General features: G+C 44.7%; 1 protein-coding gene across 2 annotated transcripts; it reads left to right on the top strand.

The window, feature by feature from the left end:
* Window positions 1-97: 97 nt before the first annotated feature.
* Window positions 98-23,208, top strand: GTF3C2 (general transcription factor IIIC subunit 2). Of its 2 annotated transcripts, XM_079792497.1 has the most exons (19): window positions 99-1,461; window positions 8,699-8,969; window positions 9,132-9,453; window positions 10,061-10,346; window positions 12,378-12,472; window positions 13,231-13,308; window positions 13,457-13,555; window positions 14,351-14,578; window positions 14,769-14,880; window positions 15,098-15,206; window positions 16,279-16,304; window positions 16,489-16,618; window positions 18,397-18,541; window positions 18,647-18,808; window positions 19,008-19,095; window positions 19,323-19,451; window positions 19,737-19,889; window positions 20,036-20,143; window positions 20,426-23,208. In XM_079792497.1, exons 2-19 carry the CDS (start codon window positions 8,723-8,725, stop codon window positions 20,642-20,644), a joined length of 2,736 nt encoding a protein of 911 aa, XP_079648623.1. In that variant the 5' UTR covers window positions 99-1,461; window positions 8,699-8,722; the 3' UTR covers window positions 20,645-23,208. The 2 variants fall into 2 exon arrangements, with proteins under 2 accessions (XP_079648624.1, XP_079648623.1); XM_079792498.1 differs by lacking the exon at window positions 20,036-20,143 and having other exon boundaries at window positions 98-1,461.
* The last annotated feature ends 194 nt before the right edge of the window (window positions 23,209-23,402 follow it).

Below are 23,402 nucleotides of genomic sequence, written 5' to 3'. Positions count from 1 at the left end.
CTTGACAGTTGCAGGAAAGCAGAATCTCCACGTATTGAGATAGTGCTCCAGAGAATGGCCGTCTTTCATCTTGTTTTATACACTACAATCAAAAGAGGAGATGCAAGTGGGTTACATCAAATCCACTGGTGACAGATTAGGGAGGCAGAAGAAAGCAAAAGGGAACCTCTGAGATTGGATAAAAAGTAAAATGACAGACACATTTCCTTTACACAGGTGGGTGCAGGGTAGTTAAGTCAACAATTAACAGGATAACAATAACAATGAGGGAATTTGTGGTCTCTGCCCTGGCATCCTGGTGCATTGGCTGTGTCCTGAGGGTTCTGGAAAAAGGGAAGTTACAAGTTACCCTGATATTCCAGTTATGTTATCTTAGATGGCAAAAATAGGCTGGCTCAGTAAAGATCAAAGTTGATCTTTGTTAAGGAAGATACTGGCCTAGGACATGACTACCCACTATAAACTACTTTGAAATTAAAGGTTTTAATTTCAGACCATCCTTTGTGGTTACTTTAGGTCTCTTGAGTTTGCAAGGCCGCCAAGCAGGCCTTTCCTGAGTTAGTCAGGTTAGCATGTGGCCTCTTTTCGTCCACAGATTGTGGAAGAAAAAAGGTTTTACCACACCCCTCCCACGTATTTATACATCCTAAACTCTCCTATTGTTTGTGGAGACGCGTGAAATTTTATGGCTTTAAGTGCTTCAAGAAAGGGCAGAATTTATCACATTCTTTATTCACCCGCATCCCACCTCCTAATGAGGGAGTGAGGCAAAGCCGGAAACCAAGGCTAATGTCCAAGCCAGAGTCTCACTCGAGCGCAGGTTTTTCTACTCCTGCTCCTTCCCTATCCTTTTCATCCTGGACTTCACTAGCGACTGCATCTGCAGGAGGGGGGGGGGGGGGGAGCGATGCCCCCCGGCGGAGCCCCGAGTCCTCCCGGCGCCCGCTTCATGGATTCTTTTGTCTCCCAGTTTCTGTCTTTGGCTCCAACGTCGCAGGCAAATTCTCACATCCGCCCTGGCCCTGGCCCTGGCCCTGGCCGCCATAGACCCAGTAGTCCTGAAGACAATCCCGTAGAGCAGCACACTCGAGTAGGGCGTAGAGGCCGCGTGGGAACCCTAGTGGGCGCGGCGAGCGTCACCGCGCAGGCGTCAATCTTACCTTCTAGACACTGCAATTCCCATAAGGCCCTGCAGCACCCTCTGCGCTGCTGAGGCCGGGAGCTTCTCCCGCTCGGCAAGGGCTCGGGAACTCGCGCCGCATTGCATTGTGGAACACATAGTGCAATAGAAAACTCTTTGGCACAAACGCCCAGCCAAACTCACATGTTTACCTGGTGCACTGCTATCGGAGGCCGGGATGGGCCCTCAATGAAGAGTAGCTACGGGGTTACGTCATAAAACCGCGACCAGACGGGCGGCGCCATCTTCGAACTTGGACTTCCGGAAGGACTTTGGTGAGGGTGAGTGTACAGCCGTGGGGTGTGCGGGGGGCCCCCACGAATACTCCTCCTCCTTTTTCGGAAGCGCTAAAATATTGGCTCCGCTATTCCCACTCTGCACAGCATCGCGACCTCCAGCCCCTGGGCTGCTATAGAAACCACCACGCTCCCCACTTCCTTCCCCACCGTGGCAAGAATGCATCCCCCATCTCTGCACACCACGGTCTTGCCTTCTTCACTCACACGGTGTCCGTAACACAGCATCCAGCGTCCTGGCCTGGGCGCTGCTTGCATTACCTCCCTCGACTCTGCGAACCTACAGTAGTCCTCAGCTTTAGAAAACAGGGCTGGCCTCAGGCAGGGCCGTGGTGAAAGCTGCTCCCCGCCCAGGGCTGAGGGAGGGCTGGCAGGTGGGCACCCTCAGAGGAGCTGCGGGTCAGTCCCTCAGGCGGCTGTGTCCCGGCCTCTCCCTCCGCGAGGCTCTTCTCACCCTGGGGGTTGTGCCCCGCGCGCTGCAACCTCATTGGCGCAGTCAAGGGCCAGTTAGTTTCCTCGTCTGGCCCTTTTCTCCCGGGCAAGTTGGCTGGGGAAGGCAGAGATGACGACTTCAACCCCACCCAGCACTGGGTTAGAGTGCTCTAGGGTATGGCCAAGCCTCTTCCCAGAGCGGCATGTTGTTACACAAACTTAAGTCTTTCCTGTGCCATTAGCACTTTTGCCATCCATTCTTACCTGTACTATTATGTTCTTAATAGTTTTCTTTAAATTGATTTATTTTTAAAGTTTAAGTGCTTTCGTCTCTATGCATTATAGACGAACCCATGAAGTTTCATGGGCTTGTTACAGTTTTTTATACAAGTTAAAATAAAAACACAGTCGAGTAAAATTGTTCATTTTTATACTATTAAAGTAATTTTGCATACCACCAGTTGTACCAGACTTTGGGAAATAGCATGTTAGACCAAACAGTGAGTTTAAAGTAATTCCATATTTGAGGAACAGTGTTATCTAGTTTCCTTCGCTGAGGAGGTCAGGCAGGCAGCCTGGAGTATCTTGGAAACCAGACAAGTTGGGGTGCAAATGTAAAATTTTATAAATTGTAGTCCAAGTTAACTAAACATCCTTCATTTGTGTCCAGAATTTGTCTTGTGAAATCATAAATGGAAATTAACCACTGCACCCTGCTGCTGCCTTTTAAAGCAGTGAATCTTTAAAAGGGACTTTTGTACCTTGAGAAGTTAGTCATTCAATAAACGAAGGTTAATTATTACATTTACCATATAGCAGGTTCTAGATAGGCAAGATTCCTATCTTATAAAACTTTCATGTATGATAGATATGAAATAAGTAAATACCCATATTTCTTATAATAGAATTCAGGACAAACTAAAGAGCTATATGTGATATTCTAATGTAGGAAAAAGTATTAGAAAAAAATAAAATAGAATATGTTTATGTCAGTGGGGTAGAAAATGCCCCTTTTTTTAATTGATTTTTTACAGAAAGGAAGGGAGAGGGAGAGGGAGTTAGAAACATCGATGAGAGAGAAACATCAATCAGCTGCTTCCTGCACACCCCCTACTGGGGATGTGCCCGAAACCAAGGTACATGCCCTTGACAGGAATCGAACCTTGGACCTTTCAGACCGCAGGCCAACGCTCTATCCACTGAGCCAAACCAGCCAGGGCTCTCCATTTCCTTTGTAAAGCATACAGATTGATGCCCATGGCACACTGAATGTTGGAAGTCACATAGGCTTTTCTCAATAGGCCTGATAGCTCTACCTCCACAAGCTGAGTTGAATGTTTGTCAAGAGTCATTGTATGAGTTCCCGAACCTGTTTATGTTAGTTGGTGTGTCATTATATTTATACTAGAGGCCTGATGCACGAAATTCGAGCACTGGAGGGGAGGGTCCCTCAGCCCAGCCTGAGCCCTCTTGCAGTTTGGGAGTCCTTGGGGGATGTCTGACTGACGGCTTAGGCCCGCTCCTTGCAGGGAGCAGTCGGACATCCTTAGCGCTGCTTAGTGAGCCCAGCTTCTGGCTGAGCGGTGCTCCCCCTGTGGGAGCACACTGAACACTAGGGGGCAGCTCCTGCATTGAGCGTCTGCTCCCTGGTAGTCAGTGCACATCATAGTTACCTGTCATTCCATGTTTGGTCGATTTGCATATTAGCCTTTTATTATATAGGATTATTGTGTTATATATTTAAATTTTAAAGAAATTTGAGTATGAAGAATTATCTCTAAACTAAGTTGAAAAGTGGCAAATACACAGGTATTGTATTGTTATCCTTTGTATTTTACATATAGTTATAAGTATTCTGTATCAACTAAAAGTTTTATAAAAACAATTGTAAAAAAGAAAAGGATGCAAACTAAGTTGAATGCTTTGGAAACACAAAAGAGGTTAGTGTGCAAAAAAGCTGCCAAATAGGTGTGAGTGAGACAATTGTAAAAGATTGAGGAACATCTGGAAGGTTACTGCATTTGAATTTCTTCTCAAGAAAAGATAGTGTTTCAAGAAAGTAATGGTAAGTAGCTTCAGTGCTGCTGAGAGGTCAAGTTAAATAAGACTGAGAAGTGTCAATTGAATTAATTGGCAGCAATTACTGAGGACTTTTAGCTTCAGGGATGAGGTGGGGGCAATATCCTAGTTAGGAGGAAGCAGGATAATTAAAATGTAAGGGCAGACAACTCTTTCAAAAGTTTGTGAGATGGAGGAGGAACATATTAGTTGGAGGAGGAATATGGGTTGAAGGATAGTTGTGTGTGTGTGTTAAGATGCGAACTGTAAACATTTAAACATGCTCTTTGGCTCTGGCTGGTGTTGCCCAATAGTTAGAGTGTTGGCCTGCTCACCGAAGGGTCTTGGGTTTTATTCCTGGTCAAGGGCACCACGTACCTGGGTGCAGGTTTGATCCCTGGCACCAGTCAGGGCGTGTAGGGGAGGCAACCAATTGGTGTGTCTCTCTCACATTGATGTTTTTCTCTCTCTCTCTCTCTCTCTCTCTCCTTTCCCCACCCCCTCCCTGTCTTTATCCCTCCCTCTGTCCCTTCTACTCTCTCTAAAAAATCAATGGGAAAAAAAAAATCCTTAGGTGGGGATTAACCAAAAAAACCCAAAAAAACAAAAATAAAAAATCCCACAAAAAGAGATCAGTGCTTTTTGGAAGATGCCCATAGAGAGGAAAAGAATAAATGACTAGTTTCCTTAAGAGGGCAGAAAATGGGGCTTGAACGCTGTGGAAGGTGAGGCCTTCGAAAGTGGATGAGGGAGGAGTCTAGATGCACGGAGGATTAGGCTACTTTGCAAGAAATCCAAGTATTTCCCATCTAATGGCTTTAAGTTGTGTTTCAAAAACCAGAAGCAAAGTCATCTGCTGAGAACCAGGGGATCAGACATTGCAAGAGAGAGGAAGTGTGATTGAGTAGCTTAGATGCACACAATGAAGAAGGTGAATGATTGGTTCATCTAAGGCTGGAATTTTGCCGGACCTGTGAAACAAAAGACAGACAGAAAGGAAGTTTATAATGTCAATAGAGTCTGATTAAAGAAATCTAAGCTAGATTGTATGTGGCTGCTGCCATAGGGAGAAATTGGAGAGATCAATGAATAGTGGCTAGATATGATTGAAGAATAGATACAGTGAGAGCAGTTGAGCAGTCTAGCTGTAGTGATGGGAGGTTGTGATCAGATAGTGAATGTCTTAGTGATTTTGGAGGTTAAAAGGTGTTATGTGATGACAGGGTCCGGGGTGTAACAGCAGAGCTAGATTAGCAGGGCTTTAGCTCAATGTTACAAGCTTCAAAGAAACAAGACTTTTGCAAGAGGGGAAGGACTAGTTGTCAAGCAGTGGCATTAGAGGGGAACTGGGAAGACACTGATCCCACTTTCTAACCTGGGGTAAGTGGGATGTGAGAAAATGAGCAACCTCCATTTGAGAGCTGGAAAGCTAGAGATTTCATTTCCTGGAAATTTACCATCCAAGATTCTGAATGTGATTTAGGTCTTGCCGATCAAATGTGCTCTTAAGGAACTCAAATTGGGACCTGAGAGTAGAGAGGGGAGAGGCAGGCCAGCCTGTGTGCATTTTGCTGGTGCAGATTGTGGCAGTGGAGTGATTCTGGATTTGGGAGCCAGAGAAGTGTCTTCTCCATTTAATTGGTCACATTCTGATTGTAGAGGCAACTTGTTTATGGAGCTATAACTGTGGTAGGGGCTTCTTTTTCTTTCTTTTTTTAAAAGTGTATTTCTATTGATTTTTCAGAGAGGAGGGGAGAAGGAGAGATAGAAACATCAATGATGAGAGAGAACCATTGATCGGCTGCCTCCTGCATGCTCCTTACTGGGGATCGAGCCCACAACCTGGGCATGTGCCCTTGACTGGAATTGAACCCGGGACCCTTCAGTCCACCGTCCAACGCTCTATCGACTGAGCCAAACCGGCTCGGGCAGGGGCTCCTTGATTCAGTAAGTGAATCCCCTCATGGCATTAGGAGAGGCCATGTGGTTCATCAATCAGTACTATAACACAACTTCCCAATTTGAAAAACACTTCTTCCTAAACTGTTTCCCCCCAACCCTCCCAATGCAGGGGATTCTCAAACTTGAATGTGCATCAGAGTCTCCTGAATGACTTGTTATAACAAGTGCTGGCCCCATCCCAGAGTTTCTAACTCAGTAGGTCTGGGATAGGACTGGAAATTTGCATTTAACAAAATTTCAAATGATGCTGAGGCTGCCAGCTCTGGGACCACACTTTGAGAACCACTGTTGTGAACCATTTCATACCCTTTAATAAATCCCTTTTAGCTCGGACTGACTAGAAAGGGTTCTGTTCTATGCAACTAGACCTTGGCCAATAGAGAAGGCAACAATCATTCACATTTTGTCCTTACCTACTTGAACTGCCAATGATTAAAGAAAGTAGTTCTTGCATTTCCTGAAGATTTTGCTTTATGTATTTGATACTATGTTATTTGAAGTCTAAAGTTTTATGATATTTATATATTTTATGTGATTTGAGGTTTTACTCATTATAAAGTACTTTCTTTTTGTCCCATTTAATACTTTTCCCCCTGAATTCAACTTTGCTATTGACATCGAAACTCCTTTTTTCTTTTTGCTTACATTTCCCCTGTATATTTTAATTCATCTTTTTACTTTCAGCTTTATTAATTTCAGAGAGAGTAAGGGAGTGGAAGAGAGGGATAGAAACATCAATGATGGCCCTAGCTGGTTTGGTTTAGTGGATAGAGTGTCAGCCTGTGGACTGAAGGGTCCCGGGTTTGATTACGGTCAAGGGCATATGCCCACGTTGTGAGCTCAATCCCCAGTGGGGGGCATGCAGGAGGCAGCGGATCAGTGATTCTCTCTCATCATTGATGTTTCTCTCTCTCTCTCCCTCTCCTTTCTTCTCTGAAATCAATAAAAATATATTTTTAAAAAAGAAAAGAAACATCAGTGATGAGAGAGAATCATTGATCGGCTGCCTCCTGCATGCCCCCCACTGGGGATTGAACCTGCAACCTGGGCATGTGCCCTGACCGGGAATCAAACCGTGACTTACAGGTCAATGCTCAACCACTGAGCCACACCAGCTGGGCTGTTACTAACTTTGAATGGAGTAGTTCTGTCAGGGCTTGCTATTTACCAGAGAACAGTGCAGGAAGAGTCTCACTGGCCTCCATTTCCTTTGGCATTGTTATAGTCTATCTTTAGCACATGATGTTATAGTGTGTCCTTAACACCTCAGAATGCTGGCTGTTATCGTTTATGATCCACTTAGGCTGTTGTGAACTTTTAAAATATATTTTATTCATTTTTTACAGAGAGGAAGGGAGATGGAGAGTTAGAAACATCGATGAGAGAGAAACATCGATCAGCTGCCTCCTGCACACCCCCTATTGGGGATGTGCCCGCAACCAAGGTACATGCCCTTGACCGGAATCGAACCTGGGACCTTTCAGTCCGCAGGCCGACACTGTATCCACTGAGCCAAACCGGTTTCGGCTGTTGTGAACTTTTAATTTGTATGATATTTCTTACGGTGTTTTCATCAGCAAACTTTTCTACTGAGGCTGATCATTTCTTTATCCTGAAGACACGTACAGACCTACCTACGGGGAATTCCCTCCTCAGATTTGAACTATTTCTCCCCCTTTGACCCAGACAAGCAGGTTTTTCTGGCTGAAAACTCTGCCCTGGCAGAGTTCTTCGTTGCTCAGGTTTTTGGTTGGTATCAATGTTTTGTTTATCTCCATCAGTTGACTTTGGTTCATGGTTGTACACCTGATTTCCTGGGTTTGAAGAAAATGAAGATTCATGACTGTTTTAAAATCCATTCTTCAATGTGGGGAAGGCCTCTCCTTTTTTCTTAAAATTTATGCATTAATTGGTTGGTTCTTGTATGTGTCCTGACCGGCGGCGGGTAATGAACCCGAACCCGAAAAGTTGTTATATCGGATGACACTCTAACCAACTGAGCTACTGACCAGGGCAGGGAAAAGTCTCTTAATGTAGTAGGATGTTCCTTAATTGTCTCAAAGCCTCCTGCCTCCCCCACCCAGGTAAAAGACTGATGACAGGGCACTAGAGAACTGTTTTACTTATTTTTTATTTTTTAAAAAAATATATTTTATTAATTTTTTACAGAGAGGAAGGGAGAAAGGTAGAGAGTTAGGAACATCAATCAGCTGCTTCCTGCACATCCCCTACTGGGGATGTGCCCACAACCAAGGTACATGCCCTTGACTGGAATCGAACCCGGGACCCTTCAGTCCAGAGGCCGACACTCTATCCACTGAGTCAAACCAGTTAGGGCTGTTTTACTTATTTTTAAATAAATCTGTTCCTTGACTAATACTTGTAAAGATGGCTTTTAGCTGTAGGCATTCACTGCAGTATCATTACAAGAAATGTTATGAGCTTTAAATTATATAATATAAATAAAGCACTTACTACAGTGCTTGCACATAGCAAGTGTTTAAAAAAAATGGTAGCTGTATTATTATTTGTTTGTTATTATCAGCTTCACTAGCATGTAAGTTCCATGAGGGCAGGGACCTTGTCTGTCTTGCTTATTGTTATAATACCTGATATAGAAGATGTTTAGTAATTATTATTGAATGAATACATGATCAGGGAGCTTAGATTTCTGGTTGCAGGGGGGGGGGCAGTGAGGGGAGGAAAATAGAAAAATCGGAGTCAGTACAAATAGCTTTTACCTTCTTTTCATTTGTATGTCTGTGTGCAGGGGCAACCATTTTAGGGGGTGCTGATGGATACCTGCGGGGTCGGCTATGTCGCCCTGGGGGAGGCCGGCCCCGTGGGGAACGTGACTGTCGTAGACTCTCCTGGACAAGAGGTGCTAAATCAGCTTGATGTCAGGACGACTTCAGAAACAGCCAGTACAGAGGCTTCCATAGAGATGTCTTTGCCTACCTCTTTGTCTGGATTTGAGGGTTCTCTTGATGAGAAAAAGCTCCTTCCAGAACAGGAAAGCCTATCCAGGCTGGAACAGCAAGGTATGTACCTTGTCTTTTCATCTTTTTCTCTCCCTGTGCTTAGTTTAAGATGAAAGAGAACAGGTTGAGTTCATAGGTTTAACAAACCTGGGTATGTTGTAGTCTGTTCTAAAGAGGTTTGAGCTCTGGTCCCCTCTCATAGACACGTATTCTTCTCTACAGATCTTTCTTCAGAGATGTCCAAGGTCTCGAAGCCTCGGGCCTCAAAGCCTGGCCGGAAGAGAGGCGGTAGGACACGGAAAGGCCCCAAAAGGCCCCAACAACCTAATCCTCCATCAGCCCCTCTGGCTCCTGGCCACTTAGATCCATCCAACCCTCTGTCCACCCCCATGCCTAAGAAACGCGGTCGGAAGACCAAGGCAGAGCTGCTACTGCTGAAGTTGTCAAAAGGCCTAGATCAGCCGGAGTCTCCAGCTCCAAAGAGGCCCCCTGAGGACTTTGAGACTCCACCTGGGCAACGACCCCGCCGAAGGGCTGCCCAAGTGTAAGGATTGGGGCACGTCTTGGTGAGGGGGAGGGGGAGGGAATCAGGGCGGGTCCGACGTTGGAGAGGTGAAAAGACTGTGATGAGGTAAGCGGGCATGGTGTCGGGTTCTGGGGACTTGAGCAATCTTCTGGCTTTTACCTTAGCAACTTTAGTCTGTTGTTAACTTTGTCTAGGATTTTCTTTCTGTACTTTGTATCCTATCCATTTTTCACAATTTCCCCCAGGTCTTCATTACAATTTTACCACTCAAATATATATCAGTATATACACACCTTTCTATTATTTTCTGTTGCCATCAGTGATTTTTGACTGTGGTAGAGTGAAAAGTGCTTGGGACTTGAAGTCAGAAGACCTGGTTTAGATCCCACATATGTTATCTGAATCATCTTGGCCAAGTCACTTAACTTTCCTGGATTTATGTTTCTTTATCTATCAGAAGGGAAGGGGAAATAAATAGCTGCTTCACAGGGTCACTGTGAGGATCCGGTGCAATAAGAGAACGCAGTGTCTGGAAAAGTGGGCTCTTAATAAAAAAATAAATAAATAAAAGTGGGCTCTTGTTAAGTGTTTGTGAGTATGTCTCTGACTCTGCCCTACCCCACAGGGCCCTTCTGTATCTTCAGGAACTGGCTGAAGAGCTGTCAACAGCCCTGCCTGCTCCAGTGTCCTGTCCTGAGAGCCCCAAGGTGAGCAGCCCCACCAAACCAAAGAAGATCCGGCAACAGTCAGTCTGTCAAGGTGGAGAAGAAGAGGATGACACCACACGAGATGAAGACTTTGTTCTCAAGGTTGAGGCTGAAGATGGAGAAGAAAGTGAGGTCCCAAGTGAGAGCTCATCTGACCCTGAGCCTGCTGTGCCCCGAAGCACCCCACGAGGATCCACTTCAGGGGTAAGAGGATGCACTGAATGGGCAAGAAAGTGATTGAAGGAACTAATAGGATTATTAGGGGGTCAAGAGGGTACCCGGAAGGAAGGCTTTGACCTAGTAACCATGATGACCAAAAGAGGTAAAAGAAGAAAGAGGCAACTTCAAATACAGTTGAGATTGCAGGAGCTAAGGGTGTAAGTAAACAAGATTATTCATTCATCTTTTGAGCATCTGTTCTAGCCGGTTTTGCTCAGTGGTTAGAGCGTCGGCCCACGGACTGAAGGGCCCTGGGTTCAATTCCGGTCAAGGGCATGTACCTCGGTTGCAGGCTTGATCTCTACCTGGTTAGGGCATGTGCGAGAGGCAACCAATCGATGTGTCTCTGTCACGTCGATGTTTCTCTGTCTCTCCCCTCCCACTCTCTCTAAAAATCAGTGGGGAAAAAATCCTCTCTGGTGACGATTAACAAAAATACCCAAAACATATATTGAGCATCTACTGTGAACTAGGAAACACAAATGTGAATAAGGCAGAGTCCTGCCTCACAAAGTTCAGTGTGGTAAGTGCTAGGCCAGGAGAGATCAAAATGCGTTAGCCATATAGGGGAGGGGTAGTCAACTGCTTAGGCTTCACAAAGGATGATAGTTCAGCTCGGTCTTAACAGGTAAATGAAAGTGTGCCAGAGGGATTGGTTTTCCCAGAAATGGATTATGGCTACAGCATAGGGCTTTGGGTAAAGTGGGGATTAAACTAGAGAAGATAAAAGGAGTGACAGTAGGAGCCATTAAAGGTGTGTGCTTAATTGTGGTAAAATCTACATAACTGAAAACTTACCATTTAAAAATGTATAGTTCACTGGCATTTAGTGCATTCACAATGTTATGCAACTACTAACACTATCCATTTCCAAGATGTTTTCATCATCCCAAATAGAAAGAGTGGGGTACGCAGGAGAGGCAAAGATAGGCAGGTGATGAGCTCACTTTCTCGAATGCTGAGTTGGAAGTGCCTGTAGACCGTGGACCATCCTGGGGACATCTGGTCACCAGTCATAATTGTATATGGGACCAGTGCCTTACTTGTCTTAAGTGCAACATTTAAGGGAGCACCAAATCCTTAGAAATCAGGATAAATATTTTGATACATTTTTAAAAATCAAAATTAATTTAACAAATCTATAATGACCAAAATACCAAATTTTAAATAAAGACAGGAACTGTATTATTGATTTTCCTTTTGCCTCAGGCTCTAATATTGCTTGGCACCACTGTATGGATCTAGAGTTTGTAGAAAAGTTGAAAACTAGTGAAGTTTGAGTTTACTAAAATGTAAACTTGATAAATGGGTAATGATGGTAGTCAAACTTTGTAATCAGGTATAATGTTGGGATGTGGGGTGAAATGACCAGGAGTGCATGTATGGAGGCTGGAAAATAAGTCAGGACGTCTCTGGGAAATACCATCATGGACCAAATCTATCAGAGGAGGGAGAACCAGCAAAGGAATATTAGAAAGATGGGAGGAATAAGGAAAGACTACTCCATAGGGCAAGAGTTTTAAGAAGTAAATGGAAATTCCCTAAATCCAATGTGTGGAGACATCAAGGAAAATGTTCAAAAAACATAACAGATTTTGCAGTTTTAAAAAATATATATGTTTTTTTACTTATTTCAGAGAGAAAGGGAGAGACAGATAGAAACATCAATGATGAGAATCATCAATCAGCTACTCCTGCACGCCCCACACTAGGGATGGAGCCTGCAACCCAGGCATGTGCTCTAACCAGGAATCGAACCGTGACCTCCTGGTTCATAGGTCGACGCTCAACCACTGAGCCACACCAGCCGGGCAGATTTTGCAGTTTTGATGGAGGAGTAGGAGCAGAAGGGGGAGAAGTCATTGTAATGGTTATAACACAAATCCTTTGAGATTCTGATATGGCAAAGGTTAGAGGGGAAGTTGTGCGGAGAAAAGTAGAAGCTGAGAAAGCTGTGTCCTGGGAACTTGCTCTGGCTATAAAATTCTCCGTGACACTTTCTTCATTCGGTCCCAGAAGCAGAAGCTGCACTGCCGGGGCACAGCTCCCAATGGCCTGTCCAATCACATCATGGCTCCTGTCTGGAAGTGCCTCCATCTCACCAAGGACCTGTGAGACTTGGGGATGGGGCCTGGGGATGAAAGGGTGGTGGTGGAGTGCACAGAATGATCTAGAATGGGGCTGTGAGAAAGAGGGCAGGCACTCACAGGGGAGAACACTGAAGACATTCACAAATAAACGACCCTGCTCCAAAGGCAAAAGCTTTAGAGCTGTGCTGTCTGTTACGGTAGGCAGTAGCTGCATGTAGCCATTTAAAATTAAAAGTCCAGTTTCTCCTTTGCAATAGCCCCATTTCAAGTGCCCAGCTAGCAGTGCATGTATTGGACAGATAATAGGTCACTTACATCATCACAGAAAGCTTTTCCTTTAATTGATTATTTTATTTTTATTTTTATTTTTTAGAGAGAAAGTAAGGGAGAGAGAAAAAACTGATATGAGAGCAAAACACCAATTGGCTGCCTCCTGCACGCCCTCTATCATGGATCAAACCTGCAACCGGGGCATGTGCCCTGAGCAGGAATCGAACTGGTAACCTTTTTTTTTTAAATATCTTTTAATTTAGTTCAGAGAGGAAGGGGGAGAGAGAGAAACATCAGTGATGAGAGAGATTCATTGATTGGGGCCTCTCGCACGCCCCACACTAGGAGTCATGTGCCCTGACAAGGAATTGAACTGTGACCTCCTGGTTCATAGGTTGACACTCAACCACTGAGCCATGCTGGCCAGGACCATTATCACAGAAAGTTTTTTTGGGCAGAACTGCTTAGAATTTATCTCTTCCTTCGTTAATGCTTCTCCGTCCCTCTAGCCGAGAACAGAAGCATTCATACTGGGAGTTTGCAGAATGGATTCCTTTAGCCTGGAAGTGGCACTTGTTATCTGAACTGTAAGTTGAAGAGACATCTTTGAAGCCTCGGAGGGGTGGTGATACCACTGGAGGCTGAAGGGTGACAGAGGACTCTAGATTTATGACGGGAATCCTGGAAAAGGAGAAACTTCCAGATTCAGGCTGTTGTTCCCTTTGCCTTCCCTAGTGAGGCAGCTCCCTACCTGCCCCAGGAGGAGAAGTCTCCACTGTTTTCTGTACAACGTGAAGGACTTCCTGAAGATGGCACACTCTACCGCATAAACAGGTGAAGATTACATCTCTTTTTCTAATTCTAGGAGACAGAAATAGGAAAAATAAATGTTGGAAGGGAAGCCAGATTGGCCCTGTTCTTGCCCTGATGCTGGTCCAGTTGATCCCAAGGGTCGGAGTCCTGGGTAGATCTGGTCAGTCCCCTCTAGTCTGCAGTGCTCGTTGCTGCTGGCCAGACTGAAGGACACTCTGGAGGTTGAGGGTCAAACCTGTTTACAAGCTCATCTATACTCAGGTAGTCCCTGACAGACTGACCCTGGAGAGAACACTGTAGTAACCAGGATGCACAGCCTGACGTCTTTGAAGGTGAACTAGAACAGAACGACTGGGAGGGAAAGGAGGCAGACACAAACGAGAGCTAGGACTGTTCTCGCCTGTAGACTGTCCTTGATACTCTGGCCCTTGCTGAAGCCAGTTCATTCTAACTCCGGTGGAGTTCCCATTCTGTCCTCATTACCTTTTTACTAACTAAAATTTTTAGAGCAATTTAACTTCACAGGAAAATTGAGAGGAAGTGATAGAGATTTCTGATAGACCTCCTGCCCCACGCATGCATAACCTCTCCCACTATCAACATTCCCCACCAGAATGGATGACCTACATTGGTATAGCATAATCACTCCAAGTCCATAGTTTACATTAGGGTTCACTCTTGGTGTGCACATTCTATGGGTTTGGACAAATACTTCATTTGTCTGGATGTATCACTGTTTATTTATCCATTCACCTATGAATTTTTCATTACCTTTTATTAACTCCTTTTTTCATTCTATCTTTGACTTGTCTCTAGATTTAGCTCGATCACAGCACACCCAGAGCGCTGGGATGTGTCCTTCTTCACAGGGGGACCTCTCTGGGCTCTGGACTGGTGCCCAGTGCCGGAGGGGGCAGCAGCCTTGCAGTATGTGGCCCTTTTCTCCAGCCCTGACATGAATGAGACGCACTCACTGAGCCAACTTCATTCGGGTCCTGGGCTACTCCAGCTCTGGGGCCTTGGGACCTTGCAGCAAGAAAGCTGGTGAGGTGGGGCTGGGACACTGCTGTGGGAGGGTGTCTGAGGAGGAGAGACGGATGGGGCTGGGCAGGATCCGGGTTTGGGTTGTGGGGGAGGGCTTGGATTGGTTTGAAATAAGGGGAGCACACAGGCTCTGGCAGCCCTAGGCCCCCCTTCTTCCTACCCATTCTCCCCATATGGCTTCTCTCCTCAGTCCTGGCAACAGGGCTCACTTTGTCTATGGGATTGCTTGTGACCACGGCTGCATTTGGGACCTCAAGTTCTGCCCCAGTGGAGCATGGGAACTTCCAGGCACCCCTCGGAAGGTACCTCCCAGTTGATTATGTGATGGCCCTTGGACTCAGAGCCAGAACAAAGGCTCTGGGTGTTCCCAGAGTAGGAGGAACAGAGTTTGGAGAGTGGTGGGGATGGCATTTTTTTCTAGCAACCTCATGTCATATTTTCAGAAACTAGAACCTCAGAAGTTTTCTGAGAGGCTCCTAAGGCAGCAATCCTCAGCACAGATCTGGTCTCACCCTCTAGGCTCCTCTCCTGCCTCGGCTGGGTCTCTTGGCTCTTGCTTGCTCAGATGGGAAGGTGCTGCTGTTCAGTCTGCCCCATCCTGACGCCCTGCTGGCACAGCAGCCCCCAGGTGAGTAGCCCAGCAAGGAGAATGAGGCTGCTGTAGCCATGGCCAGAACTTTGTAGGGCCTGTCCATCTCCCCTGAAACTCTTCTAGGCCCAGTCTCTACAGTACAAAGCCTTGCACAGCCACACCTTCCATTCTGACTTCACACGCTCTGTACTGGACCTCTCTGTTCAGCAGCCCACAAGTAGTACTCTTGCAGACTATAACTGCACTTTTTCATCACATTACCTTTATCTCCTCTCTTCCCTGTCCTCCCTGCTCTCAGGCCTCTTCCTCTGCGGCCACAGTTAATTGGCTGTGTAAAGAACTGCTGAAGGCTGAGGCGGACTAATGGGGCCAGTCTCCCCTGCCATACTCTTGTTCTCCCAAGCTTGTCCTCAGCCTCTCCTGTCCTCACCACCACACATACATAGACACACACTCTCTTTGTTGTAAACAGAGGGAGAGAAGATAGAGCTGAATGTGAGCAAGAAGAGGAGGGTCAGGGAAAGGCAGCTCCTATCAGTTGAATTTACTTCTTTTTCAACTGTACTGAGTTGAAGAGGGCATCGTGGTTTGAACCCTGAGAAGGCCCATATTTGGCGAGCAGGTGGAGGAGTGGCTTGAGGAGCGATTGGGAGGTGAAGAAGTGAAGATAGAATGGATAGACAATTTTTTTCAGGAAGTTTGGCTGTGAAGGGGAACACACAACAGGGTAGTGGATGGAGGTAAGAGTTTTGTTTGGTTGGTTTAGATAGGAGACAATAGTGTGAATGTGAGAATGACCCAGGAGGGGGAGAGAAAATGAATAATGCAGGTGATAGGATGGGTAACCAGAGAGCAAAGTTCTTTGGGAAACGGTGAGGAGAGAGCAGAGTGGAGGGATTCGCCATTCTGATAGAAAGGATACTATCAGGTATAACAGGAGGAAAGAAGAAGATGGGGCAGAGAAAGGTGGGCTCGTACATTTGATGGTGGAAACATAAGAATGTAAGGGAACATCATTGAAAGGGTGGGGTGCTGATCTAAGAGCAAGGCTTATTAGGACCTCGGTCTTCTGGATCCAGAGTATCAGTTCTGTCTTTTTTCCTCACAGATGCGATGAAACCCGCCATCTATAAGGTGAGTGAGGAACCTGCTGCCTTACCCGAGGCTCCATCTTCTAGAGCCTCCCTTATGATTCCATAGTGAGTCGCTTTCTAACTCTGAGAGAGCTTCCTCTCCTGCTGGATTGAACACTAATTTGAGTCTTCACTCCAAACAATAGGTATTCCTAACCCTAGCCCCATCTCTTCTGTCCCTGCAGGTTCAATGCGTGGCAACCCTGCAGGTGGGGTCTGTGCAAGTATCAGACCCCTCTGAGTGTGGTCAGTGCCTTAGCCTGGCCTGGATGCCCACCCGGCCCCACCACCACCTGGCTGCTGGATACTATAATGGTAAAAAACAAAAAAATACCTAAGGAGCTATTGCTCTTTAAGCTTGCTTTGGGTTGTTGTTTCCTTTTTGGATGAGTGTTGGGCATTACATAGTTATAAATATTCAGGCAATGTAAAAAAAATACAAAGAAAGAAAAAAGGTATTGGAATGTTTCTACTCAGAAAAGTAATTGAGTAGATGAACATAATTTCATGTAGTTCTCTGTGCATATGTAAAGATGAAAAGAAATGGGATCATACACTATAGCAATTTTAAATGAAAAGGTATTAAATGTAATTATACTTTGATTTTATAGTAGAAAAGACAAGTGAAGCTGAAAGATGAGCTATAAACTCCCAGTAAATGTTCCTTTACCACAGAGACATTAGTTCCTTAAAGATACTTTTAAGATTAAAAAGGAAAAATAAAAATTATAAATAACATTAAGTAGTTGGAGGTGTTAGGTTGTCATTTTTAAATGACAAGTTTATTTTAGACATTATCAGTAGCCTTTCTGCTGGGGAGGTAAGGAAATTACACTCTCACATTTCTTCTCCTTATCTCTTCCACCATCTTCTAATTGTGTTTTTTTTAGTGATATTCTTACATTGTCAAGGTACATGAAGCTTGATGCTGCTTTGCTGCCTTAATTCCAGTTATTTAATCGTAATTTTATACTGAAATGATTGCAAGTCTCTACCACTCCTTTCATCTGTCTTTCCCTCCATTGCTGAATTATTAATGTTGCTTAGCTGTAATTCACTATCAATATATTTTCTTCAAGAAAGGTTCATGGGTGTTACATTTCCTAAGTCTATGCATAAAAGAGGTTTTAGCTACATACATTTTTCCCAATTTTTATTTATTAAAATTCTATTGTTTATTAGTTTGTCTTTTTTAAAAAACATATGTTTTTAATGATATTGGAGAGGAAGAAAGAGGAAGAGACAGAGAGAAACATCAATGTGAGAGAGAAACATCGATTGGTTGTTTCCTGTACCAGGATGAACCCATAACCCGGGCATGTGCCCCAACTGAGAATTGAACCAGCAACCTTTCAGTGCACAGGACAATGCTCAACCAACTAAGCCACATTGGCCAAGGCAGTGTATATTTTATTTTAATCAAAGTTACATTTTTTATTATCCCCTGCTCTGCCAGCCTGGTCGGGGTCAACTTGTTTTGGGTCAGCCAAGTTAGTTTGTTTGTCCATTTGTTTTTTGTTCTCTACATTTTGTTGCTTTTGGCTCCTTGCCTATTCTCTTTGTCTTAGAGCAGAGTTGACAGACATTCCTGTAAAGGTCCTGATAGTGAATATTTTATGCTATATGGACTATTTGGCCATTGTTGGAACTATTCAACTCCACCATTGTAAAGTGAGAGCAGCCATAGACATTAGGTAAATGAATGAGTGGGCTGTGTTCCAGTCAAACTTTATTTACCAAATTAGGTGGCAGGCTATACTTGGCCCATGGGCTATAGGTTGCCAGCCCTCTCTTAGACAGTTTATGTTCTTTCAAAATCCCTTTACTTAGATTTAGTAGGAAGTAGAGGCTACTGAGTGCATTCAACCAAACTTTTTAACTGCAGGTCCCAGATTAAGATAATACTTTTTTGTTGCTTGGAATTGGAACTAAAAATAACAGGCTGAGTCTTTAAAATATGAGGGAATGGACTAACTGATCATTATCCCTATGTCATTTCATAGAGGATCAGATCTGAGGGTAGAAGATAAAGTAATTAGAGCAAGGAAGAGAGAACCTGCCTTAATACCTACATGTTCTGTCCCTACCCTCAGGCATGGTGGTTTTCTGGAACCTTCCCACTAACTCACCCTTGCAGCGGATACGGCTCTCTGATGGCTCTTTGAAGCTCTACCCCTTCCAGGGTTTCCTAGCCCATGACCAGGCTGTGCGTACCCTTCAGTGGTGCAAAGCCAACAGGTTGGAATAGGAGAGTTGTGGAGGTGGGAGGTGAAGCTGGGTTAAGCTGACTCTTCCAGACTCGTTCAGATTTTAACTTCTCCCTCATCTTTCATCTTTCCACAGTCATTTCATAGTGTCTGCAGGGAGCGACCGGAAAATCAAATTCTGGGACCTTCGACGACCTTATGAACCAATAAACTCTATCAAGCGCTTCTTGAGTACAGAGCTGGCCTGGCTGCTCCCCTACAATGGTGTCACTGTGGCTCAGGACAACTGCTATGCCTCGTATGGCAGGATGGAGATAGGAGAAACTCAGGGGACAGACCCTAGGGGTTGGGGTGCCAGAGTGTTCCAAATTATTGTGTGGGGAGAGGAGGATTGAGGATGGTTTCAGTGAGGTAGTTTGACTTCAGGAAGGACATGGGGAGAAGAAATGAATCTAATCTTAGGAAAAGGAAGGTTTCATTTTCTCTTTCTCTTACAGTTATGGACTCTGTGGAATTCATTATATTGATGCTGGTTACCTTGGTTTCAAGGCCTACTTCACTGCTCCTCGAAAAGGCACTGTCTGGGTGAGCCCCTCTCTTCGAAATCTTCATTACACAGGAAAATGATTCATTTACTCATCTAGTGGTGGTCGGGAAGAGGTAGTAGTTTTTTATAGAAGATAGGTGTGTGGTAACTGTATCATCAGGGATATGGGTTATGATAAACTCATTTGTGAGTGTGTGTTTCTCCCCCCTGAGACTGCAGTTATTACCAGTTCACAGAACTGAATGAATCTGTCTTTTCTTACTAGAGTCTTTCAGGATCCGACTGGCTTGGGACAATAGCTGCAGGAGATACATCCGGGGAGCTCATTGCAGCTATATTGCCTGATATGGCACTGAACCCAATAACTGTCAAGCGACCTGTAGAGCGAAGATTTGTACGTATATGAATATTTAACGGCAGCACCATTTATTAGTTCCTAATCCACATGACCTCCCAAATTAGTACTACAGGTTAGTTCAAATTAGTACTAGGTTGCCCAGGTATTATCCCCGGGAGTCTTGTTACACATAATATTGCCTACCCTAGTTCATCTGAACATATGTTTGAACATACTGCTTTCTCCATCTTTAAGTCTCTCCTGCCCCAAATCAATTTTCTCTCTTTTACTTTCATTTTGTCTTCAGTCTCATGAGACCTAATCTTATGGTCTCCTTTCTAGCCTATATATAAAGCAGATCTGATGCCGTATCAGGATAGTCCTGAAGGTCAAGACCACTCTTCTGCTGCATCTGGAGCCCTCAACCCACCCAAGGCTCGAACTTATGCTGAAACCGTCAACCATCACTACTTGCTCTTTCAAGACACAGATTTGGTAAATTGGCCCAGGAGGATGGGTGTGGTACTAGGAAAAGTAGGAAACTTTAGTCCTTTTATAATAGGGAATCCTAAGGAGTTCCAGCACCAAGATGCAAACCTAAGAAACTGCTCATTGTCTCTCATTACACTTCCCCTCCCCAGGGTTCCTTCCATGATCTGCTCCGTAGAGAACCAGTGCTGCGTATGCAGGAGGGAGAGGGGCAGGCTCAGCTCTGTCTGGACAGGCTGCAGCTGGAGGCTATTCATAAAGTAAGAACCTTGCCTCTTATCTTCTCCACCCTTCGCTCTCATTTACTCCCAACTCTGGACCTGTGATCAATGACACGGGAGATGAAAAGCAACCAAGAGGGCTTAGGAGGGAAAACAGCTCTGGAGAACTCACCTTCAAGAACTTACTTTGTTCACTGTCTCCTCACCCTCTCATGGTCCTATCCTGTCAGATTGTGGCCAGGTTTTTTGCTCTCACAACTGGGACGCGCCCTGAAGCACCAACTATGAGCATCTCTCTTTTGTTTTCTATTCTCTTCACAGGTACGTTTCAGCCCAAACCTGGACTCCTATGGATGGCTCGTATCTGGGGGGCAGTCAGGGCTGGTTCGGATCCATTTTGTCCGTGGACTCACCTCCCCATTGGGCCACCGTATGCAGCTTGAAAGCCGAGCCCACTTCAATGCTGTGTTCCAATCGTCCTCCTCTACTAAAGGGCCTGGCTTCTCTTCAACCAGCCATCGCCTTCTGCCCAGTCCCTAGTCATGGTCCACACAAGACCCTTGAATGAGGTCTGCCAAGAACAAATGGCCCCATGCATAGACCATAGAAACTGGGGCCTTCTTGGACAGTGATGCTGCCAGGCCTGGACCTTTAGACCTGCCTCCCAGGATTCCTTAGATACCTCTCCTTCCATGGATTTCAGCTGTCATCACGGCCCCCTGTGGGCAGGGAGGCTTGCCCTCCACAAACTCTCAAGGCTCCTCAGCCTAAAACTGGCTCACAAGAAACACTCAGGCCTGATCTAGGCTTGGGAGTCAAATTGCTCATATTGAGCATATTGTGAAGTGGGTAAAGCTAAGTAAAGGTACTGGGTGTTTTTGAGACCACATGTGAGTGGGTGTTTGGAAAACTGGAAAGAGTATCTGCATGAAGGCTTCTGACTATGTTCCAGGATCCAGTATTACTGCCTTCCCAGCTTCCTGTTTAGAGAAACCAACATGCAAGCCCATGGGAGCGGGGGTAGTAAGCTGTTGGACTGAAGCTGCTTATAGTAGTTCTTTAACTGAGGAACACCACAAACACACAACCAATAGAACAGTGGTTCAGATCTTACTTGCTCCTACTTAGGAAATATTCCTGATCACTGGTCATCTGACCCTACTTGAACACTCCTAGACAGTCATGTTTTAAAAATCTTTATATCCAGTCAGAGTATACCTCTAGATTTTACCATTGGTATTAGGAATTCTAGTAATTCTCACCTGTGATTGATTGCCCTTTTAAGTGTTTAAAATAGCTATCATGTGTTTCCCAAGTCTTCTCTAGATTAAATATCTTCAGTTACCTTAACCATTCTTTTACACGTTATGATTTTTGATCCTTCATGATACTGTCACATTAAACATGTTTAGCTACTTTATTTCAACCCTATATATAGATTTTAGAACCCAAGTATAGTAAGTCCACATTTATTATCAACAGCTTGTGTGACATTTTAAAAAAAATTTTAATGTCTTGATTTTTAGAGGTAGGGAGGGAGAGAGAAAGAATGGATTTTTTTTTTTGTTCCATTCATTCATTCATTCATTGGTTGCTTTTATGTGCCCTGGCTGGAGATCAAACCCACAGCCTTGGTGTATTGGGACAATGCTCTGACCAACTGAGCTACCCAACCAGGGCAAGGTTCTGTGACTTTAAATGACATATAAGGAAACCAATTTTATTATAGGTAAGTTGATATAAACAAGATTTAAGTTCATTTGGCATCTCATATAATGAAATGATGTTATTTGAGGACCTGCTGTATTGTTATAGCTCATCTTGTTAAAATCCTTTTGTGGGGTGCTGCAGACTCATGACTGCAATATTGCTTCCTAAGCTAGGACATATCCCAGCGATGAGAAAGAGGCAGATCATAGTTTTGGAATGTATAGGAGTACGATCGGAGGTTTGGGGTAAGTAGATGACTTCAACTATTCCAGAGAAGAACACAGCCAGCTGCTATTTGAAGGGAGTAGAAATTAGTTTAGTGCCTACCTGGAACAAAGCCCTCTGGCACTCCAGACTGATTGGCCAGATACCTGGGAATAGCTTTCTGCCTCTTCAGAGTAAGGAATCTGTCATATGTCAGAAAGCCTTTAAGAGAGGAACGAAGTACTTCGCCTTCCTTCCTGTACAGAAGAGGGAACAGACCTGGAGGCGACCCAGACCATTAGTAGCAGAGGAAGCACAGCCCACGTCGGATCGCACCACCCTGTTGTGATCCAGCTCAGGTTGTGCCAGTTCTCTTTGAGCTGATTGGTAAGGAACTGCCTTCCATTGCAGAGAAGTTCGCACATCCTACACAGTCGTCCCTTGACACTGCATTATTGAAATCCCCCTTTCAGTGGTAAAAAGGATGGGACCTGGGGCTGCTGAGGCTGTAGGTGGGTGCTGGCAACCCTGCTGCTGAGTGCCTGCCCGTCTTGACCTCCAAAAGAACATCAGGAGGATGTTTTCAGCCCTTGCTCTTTCTCTAACATAAACCCCTTTCTCTCCAGGCCACTCCCTTTCTAACCTTCCCACCCAATATATCCACTTTGTATTATTCATTGGTTTCTGCACTTCTCCTGTGGCTCTTCTCACACTAGTTTCTCCTCTGGGAGTGTCCTTTTCTAGCCTCTCCGCCTAAGCACTCTTCATCAAGATCCCAGCTCAAATTCCACCTTCACTAAGGGGCTTCCCAGATTTCTCCAGTAAAAATTATTCCATGTGTTCCCAAGAGGGAAGAAAGGAAGGAGGATAAACAAGTGTTTATTAAGCACTTGGTCTATTTTGGGTACTTTGCATATGTCAGTTAGTCATACGATGCAGGTATTACTCAATTTTACTTGATAAAGGTAAGATTCTGAGCAGTTAACCAGTCTGAATAAAGTCATAGAACTAAGTGATGGTACTGGGATTTTAACCTGGACATTCAGAGTTCAGAATACAATTTTCCAACCTGCCACATTTGGTCTATTTACTAGTGTAAATTCATTCTATTACAGTGTTTTGCTTGCAAAAAGTTAAAGGTTTGTGACATTGAATTCTCTTGCTTCCTTACTCCAGTATCTGTGACAGGATTCTCCCTGCCTTAATCATATAGGAATTGAGTATATTGGGGCTGCAGTTAGCCAGGTAGAGAGCCTGAAAAAACAATCAAATATGGCTGCTTCCTGAGTTAGCAAAGGCTAACAAATCCATTGCCAAGGATCTTGTAAGAGTTTCTACCTCCCTAAGGAGGATGTTGCACTATATTCACAAAATTTTAGAATGT

Source organism: Cnephaeus nilssonii (genome assembly GCF_951640355.1).
Source record: "Cnephaeus nilssonii genome assembly, chromosome: 15".
NCBI classification, from domain to species: Eukaryota; Metazoa; Chordata; class Mammalia; order Chiroptera; family Vespertilionidae; genus Cnephaeus; species Cnephaeus nilssonii.
This window is presented reverse-complemented; position numbering and strand designations above follow the sequence as displayed.

Coding starts and splice junctions, on each gene's coding strand:
- GTF3C2 (XM_079792497.1), top strand. CDS start 8,723: ATGGATACCTGCGGGGTCGGCTATGTCGCCCTGGGGGAGGCCGGCCCC. Junction 10,347..12,377: donor CACGAGGATCCACTTCAGGG/GTAAGAGGATGC, acceptor ATTCGGTCCCAG/AAGCAGAAGCTGCACTGCCG. Junction 16,619..18,396: donor GGCTGCTGGATACTATAATG/GTAAAAAACAAA, acceptor CCCTACCCTCAG/GCATGGTGGTTTTCTGGAAC.